At 37.7% G+C, this 12791-nt stretch overlaps 1 protein-coding gene across 5 annotated transcripts in view; it reads left to right on the top strand.

Annotated features, from left to right (window-relative positions):
• Nucleotides 1-12791, top strand: part of Fxr1 (FMR1 autosomal homolog 1) — a 54238-nt gene that overhangs the window by 25763 nt on the left and 15684 nt on the right. For all 5 annotated transcript variants that reach the window (XM_005069708.4, XM_005069709.4, XM_013113083.3 and 2 more), the window contains exons 4-9: nucleotides 5893-5964; nucleotides 6235-6383; nucleotides 6863-6956; nucleotides 7504-7620; nucleotides 9071-9241; nucleotides 9883-9961. In XM_005069708.4, coding sequence (XP_005069765.1) covers nucleotides 5893-5964; nucleotides 6235-6383; nucleotides 6863-6956; nucleotides 7504-7620; nucleotides 9071-9241; nucleotides 9883-9961 — 682 coding nt within the window. The remainder of the gene's footprint in view (nucleotides 1-5892; nucleotides 5965-6234; nucleotides 6384-6862; nucleotides 6957-7503; nucleotides 7621-9070; nucleotides 9242-9882; nucleotides 9962-12791) is intronic.

Here is a 12791-nt window from a genome sequence, read left to right as displayed (position 1 = left end):
AGAGCATATTAATTATTTCTCATTGAAGTATCTTAACAAACCACTTAAAGATGAGTTTATTTTGGTGCAGAGTTTGAGAGTATAATTCATATTGGTAGGGAAGGTATGGTAGCAGGAATTTGAGGCTTCTGGTCATGCTGTGTCTATAGTCAGAAAAGGAGAATGCTGGTACTCAGCTCATGTTCGCCTTTTTACTCAGGCTGGATCCAGGGCTATGAGATAGTACTGATCATGCAAGATCAGTCTCCCCAGTTCAGTTAATCCATAGCTAGAGGCCTGTTCCCTAAGTGATTCTAGATCCTGTTAAGTTGGCAATATTAACCATCACAAAGAATAAAACAGGTAGGTTCACAATTTTGCTTTTGCTAGAGCAAAACTATAATTTTGGGTCAGTGCTATAAGCTCACTCCTTAAGTAATAAATGTAGTCACTTCTCTATTGTAGTTAATTTCCACCAAAATCATCATCAATAACCTACTTTGTAAGGAGACCCATAATTGTAATCTAGATATATGTAGTTGCATATATGAGACTGACCCTCATAGGCCCATAATATTTGAGTGCTTGTTTTGAGGGTGGTAGAATTGTTTGAGGTGGATTTGATGTAGCCCTTTTGGAAGAAGGTGTGTCACTGGTAGTAGGCTTTGAAGTTTCAAAAGTTCATGTCTTTCCCACTCCTCTCTCTCTGCCTTGTGGTTGTTTCAACAAGAAAGCTCTCAGCTATTGTTCCAGTGCCATGTTCCCTGTCACAGTGATCACAGACTTAAACCCTTTGGAACTGTGAGCCCCCAAATTAAATAAACACTTTCTAAGTTGCCTTGGTCATGGTGTTTTGTCATGGTAATAGGAAATTAACTAATACAGTATACTATAGTAGTGTTCTTGAGGCATGGGGAGGAGACCTGAGGAAATAGTACCAAGTGACTTCTGTATAAACAGGAACTGTGATGGGGGGTGGTTAGGAAATACTTATTAATGGTAGTGATGCTGCAGGCTTCCATGTTAACTTGTCTTTATACTCATTGAACATGATTTTTTTCTTAGAGTTTTATCATTTTGTAATTTTTTTGTATGAGGGTAGAAGTTGTATTTTGACTTTTAAAATCTAATTCTGTATCATTGTGTTTTCCCCTTCCCAAATTCCAGATCAAGAATGAGTTAAGAATAACTTAGTTTGAAATGTTCTCAAATGTGCAGAGGTCAAGTTTAAGGAACGCTTTTTTTTTTGGAATTAGAAACACTTATTTTACATACAATCCCAGTTCCCTCCCTCCCTCCCTCCCTCCCTCCCTCCCTCCCTCCCTCCCTCCCTCCCTCCCTCTCTCTCTCTCTCCCTCCCTCCCTCTCTCTCTCTCTCCCTCCCTCCCTCTCTCCCTCTCTCCCTCTCTCCCTCCCTCCCTCCCTCCCTCCCTCCCTCCCTCCCTCCCTCTCTCTCCCTCCCTCCCTCCCTCCCTCCCTCTCTCTCCCTCCCTCTCTCTCTCTCTCCCTCCCTCTCTCCCTCCCTCCCTCTCCTCCCTCCCTCCCTCCCTCCCTCCCTCCCTCCCTCCCTCCCTCCCTCCCTCCCTCCCTCCCTCCCTCCCTCCCTCCCTCCCTCCCTCCCTCCCTCCCTCCCTCTCTCTCTCTCTCTCTCTCTCTCTCTCTCTCTCTCTCTCTCTCTCTCTCATCCTTTCATATCCCCCACCAATCCCTATCCCATCCCTCTTGTGCTCCATAGAAAAGGTGAGGCCTTCCATGGGGGATCATCAAAGTCTGTCACATCATTTGGGGCAGGACCTAGGTCTTCCCCCTTGTGTCCAGGTTGAAAGAGTATCCCTGTATGGAAATGGGTTCCCAAAGTCCAAGGGAATGCTTTTTCATTTTTTTTTCTTTTAAAAGAGTGCCTAAAATTTGAGAGCTTCTCTCCTTAGTGTTGGGATTACAGGCTTTACATTACCATGTCCTGGTTTCTATACTTTTCTGTTGTTATGATACTATTGTAAATCTCTGTAGTCAGACACTTTGGGCCTCTATGGTAACAACAAAAATGACATGGAGAAGACGACTTGATTTTTATGAAAGCTTGGCCTATAGCTTAGGCTTGTCCCAGTGGCTCATATAACTTAAGTTAACCCATTTATATTAATATATGTTTTGTCTCATGACTTTTCCCCTCTCTTGAATCTTGCGCCTCCTATTTTCCTCTCTGTGTCCTCTGGCATCTCTTCCTTGTCTTAATTCATCTCCTCTTCCCACCTATCCATAAGTCCTGCCTAGCTGTTGGCTTTTCAGCTATTTCTTAAACCAATCAGAAGGCCCCTTTGCAAAGATACCTCTTCAGTGTACAAAAAGATTATTTCATAACACATCTCTGACTTAAGGGGGGGAACCCAACCTAAATCAGCAACAAAACTACAACTCATTGCTGAAGTGTTGATGTTTTATTTAAGTCTTTTCCCTAGTCTGTGGAGGTAAGCTCAGCCTTACACTGAATCATCTGCAGCCTGTTTCTCCAGTTGTGACAAAAATATTCATGTCAGAGATTAAGAAAGCATTGTTCCTAGATTGTTGTCTGTTTCATTTTCCATTTCATAATTCAGTCCTAGTAATAATTTGCTCTCTACAAATTTGTAAAACATCACAAATTAAGATATAATCAAACTTTGTTCCTTTTTAAAGTTTTAAAGAAAAAGTTTAATTTTGCCTCCTGTGGATTGACCAGAAGAGTCTGAAGTCTCATTCACTCATGGACTGAAATTTTAAAAGTATTTAGTGTTGTATATTCTGTCTTCATGTATGTATGTGAAATGTGTGTGCTTAGTTCTTGAGACGCCAGGAGAAGGCATGGATCTCCTGGGACTGGAGTTAGATGTAGGCAGTTGTGAGCTACCTATGAGGGTGTTGGGAATCAGACCGGGCGCCTGAAAGAGCAAGTGTTCACACTGCTGGGCCATCTCTCCATCTCATAAGTTTATTTTTTAAAAATAAGTGAAATTATACAGAACTATAAAGTAAAAATGAAACTACCCTTTTATCATAGGTGTGGTTGTTCAGTTGCTTCAGCTTGAGTTGAGTGCCTCTGTAGAGTCTTCCTTTGCATTTATAGAACATTAAAGTTGTAACAACTGTGACTCTATTACACGTTTGTGACTTGTATTTACTAAATATAATATTTAGAGAATCAGATATTTTTCATGTTTGCTTATGTAGATTTACTTCTTTATTTTTAACTAGATATACAGTTCTTTGGTATGATTATATCCAAAATTGAGATCAGAATTACTACTGTTACAACAGAAAGCATGTCCTTAATGCCACTTTCTAGGGAGTGTTGGCCTATTGCTAAAAGCACTTGTTGCACAAGTGAAGACTTTCGTTTGGATCCCAGCACTTGGGTAACAAGCTTGGCATGGTGGTCTTTCTCATCTGTGCCTGTAATTCCAACCCACCACTGTTTGCTGGGAGAGGAGATGGGTGCTTACTTGCCACTAGCCTACCTGAAGAAAATGGAAGTTCTAGGTTTAAGAGAGATCCTGCATCGGAATAATAGAGAATACTTGGCATATAAACCAAACATGCAGAAGAATTGAAAAGCTTTTTTGGGGGGGAGGGTAACGTAGATTGTAAAAACAAAAGGCATGTGTATTTAACATTTTGATAGTATCAAAATTATTATTCTTGAATGTCTCCACAAATGTTTGAATTAGTAAAGTCTTAGAAGTTTGAACTGAACGAATCTATCGAATTTGTTTCCTTGGATTGCTAATGATACTGAAGCTTTGAAGTTAAGCTTGCTTACTGTTCCCTTGTTCTGTGACTTGTCTTTTTAAAAATACTTGTAGATGAATCTAACCTAAAATTTCATTCATGCTAAGAAAGTGTTCTACCATGGGCTTATATATACCTCAGTCCCTATAGATGGGGTTTTTGTTCTGTTTGAACAGTCTGGCTGTATAGCCTTTACCATGTGGTTTTTATTTTGCTTATTTCAAATATTGTCTTTTTGTTTTTGTTGTGTTCATCAACCAAATACTGTTTGAAGACAGGAGGCAAAAGTACATTGGTATAGATAACAGATTTTACATTTTTGCAATATCAGAGATTAGACACAGGTTTTTGTTCATGTGAGGCTAGCACTTTACCCCCAAACTGCTGTATCGCCTGACAAGTTTTATGTTTGGTTGTGGTTTTGTGTGTGTGTGTGTGTGTGTGTGTGTGTGTGTTGCTGGAATTGACTTCATGTGAGCTGTATTCTACCCCTGAGTGGTGCTCAGTCTTTATTTGAAATTTATGAAAATGCATTTTTTTCCTGTAATGGTTTTGTCTCTTTTTTTTTTAAAGACAGTGTTTCTCTGTATGAATTTCTTTGAAGTCTTGTAATTTTGCAGTTTTGCAAAGATTAGCTGATGTTCTTCAAATACACTTCTAGAGTAGATGAGAAGGCTTGTTGATTTACTGGCTAATTATAAGGGAACTTGGACAGCTAAAAGAAAGGAATGTGTAAGATGAGGTTGGGGGATAAGAATGCAGTAATCCGAATTTCCACGTCATTTGTGGTACATCATACTACCAGCACTTCAGCGTGCTTGCTTCCCAGGACAAAAGCTCTACTTATGTACTTCTTAGGCTGAGTATTTCAGGTAAAGAGTAATTTTTCCTTTTAAACTTTGAATACTTTTGTTGGTTCCAGGACCCACTTTGCATGCCCAAGTTGAGAACACAAAACTCCCTTATATAAAAACTGATACGTGCATATAACTCAATCTCCTATATGCTTTGATTTATCTTACCTCACCTATATTGAACCCATGAATGCTCTGTAGGTAGTTGTGTTCAATTGTTGTTGGGAAAGTCACATTTCTTGAATGTATTTGAATCTTTGGAATGCTTATATGAAGGGTTGACTTTGTTAGCCCTATAGGAATAACCAGTAATCTGTCTGTGTTTATTACTCAGTGTCTTGCTGGGTAACCCAAACTAGCCTTTGGCTATTTTCCTGGCTCCATTTCCTGAGTGCTGGGATTGTAGGCATGTACTACCATAACAGGGTTAATTAAAACAAAAGACAGAGCCAGCGGTGGTGGCTCACGCCTTTAATCCCAGCACTTGGGAGGCAGAGGCAGGCGGATCTCCGTGAGTTCCAGGCCAGGCTGGACCGACAGCCTCCAAAACAAAACAGAGAAACCCTGTCTTGAAAAACCAAAAACAAACAAACAAACAAATAAATAAATAAAACAAGGACAGAACAAAAAGTAAACCAAAAAACACTACTTTTCTATTTTAGTACTAGTAGTCGAGATTTAAAAACTGACTTGGGGTGGTGGAGGCAGGAGGATCAGGATTTCTAGGTCAATTTTGTTACTGTCACATGGAGTTCAAGGCCAGCCCAAGCTATTGGGAATCCTGTCTGAAAACAACGGTGACAAAATAATATGATGTAAAATCCATTTTTTGTTTGGAGTTTTTGTAAAAATATGTTTACTATGCTAGATGAACTTCATTTGTCTCATACTTTACTTTTCATTCAGATAAGCTGTTGTAATACATTGGGTTTCATGTTTTTAACAGTTTGTTGTCTTGAGCCTCCTTATTTTTAAAATTAAACTTTAATCCTCAAAACAGTTCTTATTTTGATGAATAGTGCTGGCATATGTTATATGAATTTCATACAGTTGCCTTGTAAGAAGCATTTCTTTACGTTTATTTAAAACTATTTCAAGAGTTGTTTAAGATAGATTTCCAAGAAGCTAAGTTACTATACTTTCAGCCTTATTTTTAAGTAATAATGTCTATCTACACTTTTCTTACTAAGTTTCAGTAAAACCATTTTGATTGAGTTAGTGAGATTCTACATTTGCATCTATAATGTCAGAATCTTTTGGATTGGATAGATCAAAGAGTGTTTTTGCTCCTTAGGTATATTCGAGAGCAAATGACCAAGAGCCATGTGGATGGTGGTTAGCTAAAGTTCGGATGATGAAAGGAGAGGTAAGTGACTGTTTTCTAAAGAAACACCTTAACTTTGGGTTTTTTATGTTTTTTATTGCCAACACCATGAATCCTGTCTATAGGTATGCCTTAAGCCTATATGACCACCAAGGTTCATGCTTCCAAGTATTTATAATCTGGTTTAAGTAAATGATGGATAGTATAAAGGTATGCTTAATGTTTGTCCATAAGTGGGAGGGTCTACAACATCATCTAAAGGTTAGTGCTTTTGTTCACATGAGCTTTTAAAAGAACTTTGATATTTTTTAGTTTTATGTCATTGAATATGCTGCTTGTGATGCCACTTACAATGAAATAGTCACATTTGAACGACTGCGGCCTGTCAATCAAAATAAAACTGTCAAAAAAAACACCTTCTTTAAGTGCACAGTGGATGTTCCTGAAGATTTGAGAGAGGCGTAAGTAATTTTATTGAATACTTTTATGAGCTATAATCTTTTGGTCTATAAAACATCATTCCTCAACCAAGCAACTAGCCAAAACCTTATAGAAGTAAATCTTAAGGAGCTGGAAAGATGGCTCAGCAGATAAGAGCACACTTCTTCCAGAGGGAAAGTGTTGGATATCCAGCACTTAAAAAAGATGGCTCAGCAGATAAGAGCACACTTCTTCCAGAGGGAGAGTGTTGGATGTCCAGCACTTAAATTGAGTGGTTCATGGGTAACACAAGCTCCAGTGCATCTGATGCCTCTGCTTCGCCCTGGCACTGGTGCATCAAACTGCCACAGAATACAAATAATTAGAAGTAATAAAATAATCTTTAGAAAATAGTTTTTAAATTCTAATGGGAAATACTAAAATGAAATACCGAGATTACATTATATTCCTAAGTTTAATCCATTACTGATGTCTTGCATCCATATTACTTTCTCTTTAGGTGTGCTAATGAAAATGCCCATAAAGATTTTAAGAAAGCAGTAGGAGCATGCAGAATTTTTTATCATCCTGAAACTACCCAGCTAATGATACTGGTAAGATAAGACCATATTTTGATTAATGACCTGATGTGTTGTTAGGTATTTATTAAGGATTATGTATAATGAATTAACTAACAATGTTTAAGAGGTTTTTGTTTGTAGCAATGTTAGTTTTCTCTCCTTTAGTTGGAAGGAACGTTTTGGTTTTGGTTTGCTTGTTTTGATTGTTGTTGATTGACTTTTTGATAAAAGGTTTGCTTATGTAGTCTGTGACTAGTAGCAGTCCTTTGGTCTCAGCCTGCCAGGTGTTGAGATTAATGTTGAACTACTGTTCCTGGCTCATGAGACTCTTAATGACATTCATAACATCTTGAGATTTTCTTTTTTAATGTGTAAAAAGTCCCCTCCCCCCCCCAGAACATCTGAGCAGCAGATATAACTTCAGAAAGAAAAGTAAGGTTACATTAGAGAAAGAAAGCTTAGGGTGAAAGGAAATAATAGGTAAAAAGAACCAAGGACTTCATTTAGAAGATTATGTTGGGGTGGGGTTTTTTTTGGAAAAAATATTAAATTTATGAGTAATTAACGTGTTTGTTTGTAGTCGGCCAGTGAAGCAACTGTGAAGCGAGTAAATATCTTAAGTGATATGCATTTGCGAAGTATTCGGACGAAGTTGATGCTTATGTCCAGAAATGAAGAGGCCACTAAGCATTTAGAAGTAAGTGGGTTTACTTCTATGTTCCTTAAACTTTCCTGTGTCTCAAACTAGATGACCAGTAACAGAAAGCCACCTAAGACCTAGGTATTTTTGGCTATTACCCAGAATCCTTAGCAAAATTAATTGTATGTTTTACTTTTATCAAATATAACAATGGTTTTGCCAAGTGCCTCTAGTTGTGGGGCCTTAGAAAATACGTGTCAAAGAGCTTTTGAAATTAGTAATTAGGCATACCCAGAAGAACTTATTTTTCTTTGCTCTGCCTTTAATATGAATTTTACCATCCTGTCACCTGTCAGATGTGACCTGAGTTACTACAGTGGTTGTGTAAGTGGAAAGGAGTTAAAGATAGAAATGGTAGTTCACACTTCACAATATACTGCTGGTTCTGTCTTTACTGTTCCCAGCTGAATGTGTGTGCACACACACATTCTTAGACAAAGGGAGGCATTTTTAGCCCTCAGATTTGTTTTTTGTTTGATTGGTGTTTGTTTTTGGAAACAGGGTTTCTCTGTGTAGTCCTGACTGTCCTGGAACTTGCTTTGTAGACCAGGCTGGCCTCTGAACTCACTTGAGATTCACCTGCCTCTGCCTCCCAGGTGCTGAGATTGTAGGCATGTGCCACTGCTGCCCGGCCTACTTAAGTGCTCTAAACAGAGTATATGAATGCATTTTGAAACAGCCTTCTTAGTTAGAGAATTGTTGGCAGCTTGTTATTGATAATCATTTTAGAATTAACTGTTCCTGTGACTAGAATGAAATAGACTGAAATATTTTGTTTTTCTTCCATTTTATGATAACCTTTCTTAATTCTGTAAGAGATTCACTGTTAATGTGTTTTGTTTTGTATTGTCTTGAATTTAAAAATAAATGCAAAATACTCAAAATTTACTAATGTATTTAGCATTCTTTGCCAATCTGAAGAACTTATAAAATTGAACAACTCTTGAACAACAATTTTCCACTTTCTCCTTCCTTTAGACCCCTACACCACTTGTTTTTGGCTGTTTTATTTATTTTTTGTTTGAGACTGGCATGCAGTTTATGATCATCCTGTCACCATGCCTAGTTAAAATTTTCATACTGTATAATTTAAAAAGAATTTTCCCAAGTGCTGAGATATAGCCCGGTACCATGCATGTGATAGGCAAGCTTTTAACAGATCTTTTTTAAAAATGTGTATACATAATTTTCTATGGCTGCCTTATTTCTCTTAGGTAGTAATGTGAATGGTTTTGGAATTCGTCTGTGTTGTCACATCTGCCACTTTCCTCTTTGAAGGCTTGCTGCTGCAGTGTGTGACTAACCCATACTCTGCTCATCTGTTTATTGATTGGTTGACGTAGATTTCCCTCCACTTTATGGTTATTTTGAGTGATGGTATGAACAACAGTATTTAAAAGCAAAACAGGCTTATAAAAGAGAAATCCTAATTTCCTTCTTTCAATAGTGCACAAAACAACTTGCAGCAGCTTTTCATGAAGAATTTGTTGTGAGAGAAGATTTAATGGGCCTGGCAATAGGAACACATGGTAGTAACATACAACAAGCTAGGAAGGTTCCTGGAGTAACTGCCATTGAGTTAGATGAAGATACAGGAACATTTAGAATCTATGGAGAGGTAAGTTAATCTGCTTCCTGGTTTGTTGCTGTCTTACTTGGACATGATAGTCTGTTTTATCATTTTTTTTCTGTAATTTTACTCTTCAAAAAAATACTTTTGAGGTTAGAATTCACTTAAAACCAACTAATTTTTATAACATAAGATAATCTTTTATTTTGAAATCTTCAGAAGTGGCCAGTATAACTTCATTAGGAGGACAGGCTTTGAACCATACTGCCTACAGTCGTGTGTCTTTAAAATGGCCTTGTAAATTGACTAAACTTTCGTTGTAATATGATTACTTTTACAGTTTCTGAAGATTTATCTTAACTATGGTTAAGGAACAAGCAGTAAAAGCAAGTGACCATCCACAAAATTATTCTAATCTGTGTAGAGCAAGCTAGCCACACTGGCCTGTGGTGATCCTTTCCATCCTGAGCTCAGAGTGAAGGTCTCTGCTACCATGCCCTGTTTGCAGCTTTCTCTATCTTTTGTGTTTTGTAGCACCTGGGAATAGCCCCTAGGGCTTTTGTACTTGTTGCTGAGCTGAATCTTGTGGCATAGCATTACAGTTGTGAATTATCTCCCTTTTCATATATATTGGATATGGGGTTGCTTCAGGACATTAATGAGTTTATATTGGTCTTTCCTCCATGTAGAGTGCTGAAGCTGTAAAAAAAGCTAGGGGTTTCTTGGAATTTGTGGAGGATTTTATTCAAGTCCCGAGGAATCTTGTCGGTAGGTACTTGTATAAAAGTTAAATGTAAATATTAATGTAAATTAACTTAATTGGATGTTAGTTTTCTGATTTCCTTACTGTAATGTACCTGTAATCTGAACTGTTTAGACAGCAAATACTGTGTTGTTGTTTTGTGTGTGTTTGTGCCTAGAAAGAAAGGTGTGTTTGTTTTGTGCCAAGACCCATAACAATTTGTTGTTAAATTTTGTCTTAAGTCTTCTCATCCTTTGTGCACTTTCCTGTTTCCTGTTTAATGTCTTTTTTTTTTCTCCTTTTTGGTTATTTATGTGTTCACCAAAATTGATAGTGAAGGTCTTAAGGTGTCTGTGATATTTTTTTCTTTGTTTAGAGTGGAAATGAAAGTAAATCTGGGCCATAGTAGGTCCTGAATGAGGAGTTGGTTGTGACAATAGCATAGCATAAAGTAATAAGTCTTGGGTAGACGAAAGGGTGGTGATATGGGGGGAACTTAAACACTGTTGTTTATCACCAACTGTGACTATCACTGTATCCACGAGTTACAAGTGAAGTGACCTCTTTTTGAGTTTACTGTGGTTAACTTACACTTAAGGGATGTTAATTAATGATACTGCTGTTGATGTGTTTGTTCCTGTGCCTTTGAGAAGCTGAGAACCATACCATACCCAGGGTCTCCTGTGGTAGCAAGTGTTGTACTGCTGAACCCGTGCACCTCTGTGTCATTTTGAGTGCTACTTGATGCAAATAGGAAGTTTTGGGATATATGTTAAGTACTTAGTGATTCTCCAAAATAGTAAGCGTAAAATTAAGTACCAACAGTAATATGGTGGACTTTTAATAACCAGTCATGCAGTTTTGTTTTCCTCTCTACTTGTTTTTGCCCATAAGGAATTTTTTTTTTGAACCTTTTGGGTTCCTTTAGAAGGTAATTTACTCTCTATGCATGTGTCATTTGTTACATCCTGTAAAATAAAATTGGAAAAGATCTAAAATACTTCCCTTCTCAAAGTTACTTGTTTCTGCACTTAAGGGCTGGGGATATGGTTCAGTGGTTAAAGTGCTTTGCAGTCCAACTAGCTTTCAGGTCCTCTGTACCTACATAAAAGCTTGTTGTTCCATATTCCGTCTGTAACCCTGGTGTGACAGGGAGGCAGATCTTGGGGATTCAATGGCCAGCCAGTTAGACAAGATGGGAAAAATGGATTCCAGGTTAAGTGGGAGACCCTATCTCAACTCAACATAAATAAATGGCAGGGGAAAATATAAGAAAACACCCAAAATTCACCTTTGGCTTCCACATGAGTGAGTGCACACATAGGAAAAATGGTTTATAGCAGAAAAGTTTGTTTCTTTGTGTAATGTAACTGTTAGTGGTTATGTACAATGCTTTTCAGGACTCTTTAAATAGGGTAAGATATACTCCCAGTTAATGCAAACTCTAAATAGTTTTTGATGTGCTATTGTTCACTACATAATTACTAGAGAGATGTTGAGATAATAAAATTGAAGAATGTTGCATAATTAACCATGAAAATACATGATTTTGTTAACTGAAAATATTGTTGCTGCTTTTGAAGTTTAAAAAAAATTGGTACACACTCATGGCATCTGCGTGGTGTGGGTCAGAGAACTGTCTTGTGGAGTCAGTTCTCTCCTCGTGCCTCCGTATGAGTTTGGTGGATCAAATTCAAGTTGCCAGGCTTGTGTGGCACGTGTCTTTACCTGTGAGACAGCTTGCTGCCCTGCCATAAGTTTATTGTCTTGCTATTTTTTCTTTTATTTTTTTCCTTCTCTCCCTTCCAGAACTATGGTTTGAACTAGGGCCTTGCCCATGCTAGGTAGGTCTTCTACCAGTGAACCCCAGCCACAAGAGCTGCTTTTGAAATGTTTGTTGTATTTTTTAAATCAACACCAACTTACGTGGCTGAAGTGCCAAGACTGTGGTAGCTATTCTACAGAGCTCAACTAAGGCTTCCTCACTTGTAAATAGGTTGTGATGGTGGTTTTATGAAAAAAAAATCATATTTTGTCAAGCTTAATTCTACCAAGATAAGCCTAGGTCTTCCAGAATTGGTAGTATTAATCATGGTATTTCAGAATAAGGATATTGGATGTATCAGTAGTTCTGGCTCTTTATTTAATTATCAGTGCAGTAATGGGAATCTTTGCTAGGTATCTTTTGTCCACTATCCTGTCTTGGTTGCCTTTTGTGATTTGAATTGCTTATATGCTCTTTAGAAAGCATACATTAGCAGGAGCAATTTCACAATGGTGAAACTCTAGACATTTCTGTTGCTTGTCATATATAGTAATACACTATTTCCCTGAAATGTTTCATGGGTTAAGCAATCTTTTGAAAAATATATGTTCTTAATTCAAATGAAAGAAAAGGAAAACTGAGCAATAAAAGGGAATGAGGACCAATTGGTGGGTAAGTTCCAGAGAGGATGAATTGCGTTATGTGTTTGAGGCATTCTAGTATTTGATCATTCCCACCTGTCCAAAATTAAAGAAAAAAGTATTTCTTTAACACTGATTTGAGAATGGATCAAAATCATTCACCTCTTAGAAGCTGCCTTTAATCAGTTCTTTACTTTGTCCCTTCAACATTTATACTCAATGCTCAATTTATACTACAGGTCTGCTTCAGTTTGTCAATATGCTCTGGAATTTAAACTATGGAAATGATCATTTAAAATATTGAAGGTCTCTGGTGGGACTAAGTAAGACTTGAAGGTAGGTCCCTGCCAAGGACCCAGAAGGGTGATGGATGTTTAACTCACCACTGGTATAGTTCCAAGAAGCAAGTGAACAGGATCCTGGGGAAGGACTTATTTGCCATCAACTTCA

The sequence above is a fragment of the Mesocricetus auratus genome, unplaced genomic scaffold, assembly GCF_017639785.1.
Source record: "Mesocricetus auratus isolate SY011 unplaced genomic scaffold, BCM_Maur_2.0 Super-Scaffold_100011, whole genome shotgun sequence".
Lineage (NCBI taxonomy): Eukaryota > Metazoa > Chordata > Mammalia > Rodentia > Cricetidae > Mesocricetus > Mesocricetus auratus.
This window is presented reverse-complemented; position numbering and strand designations above follow the sequence as displayed.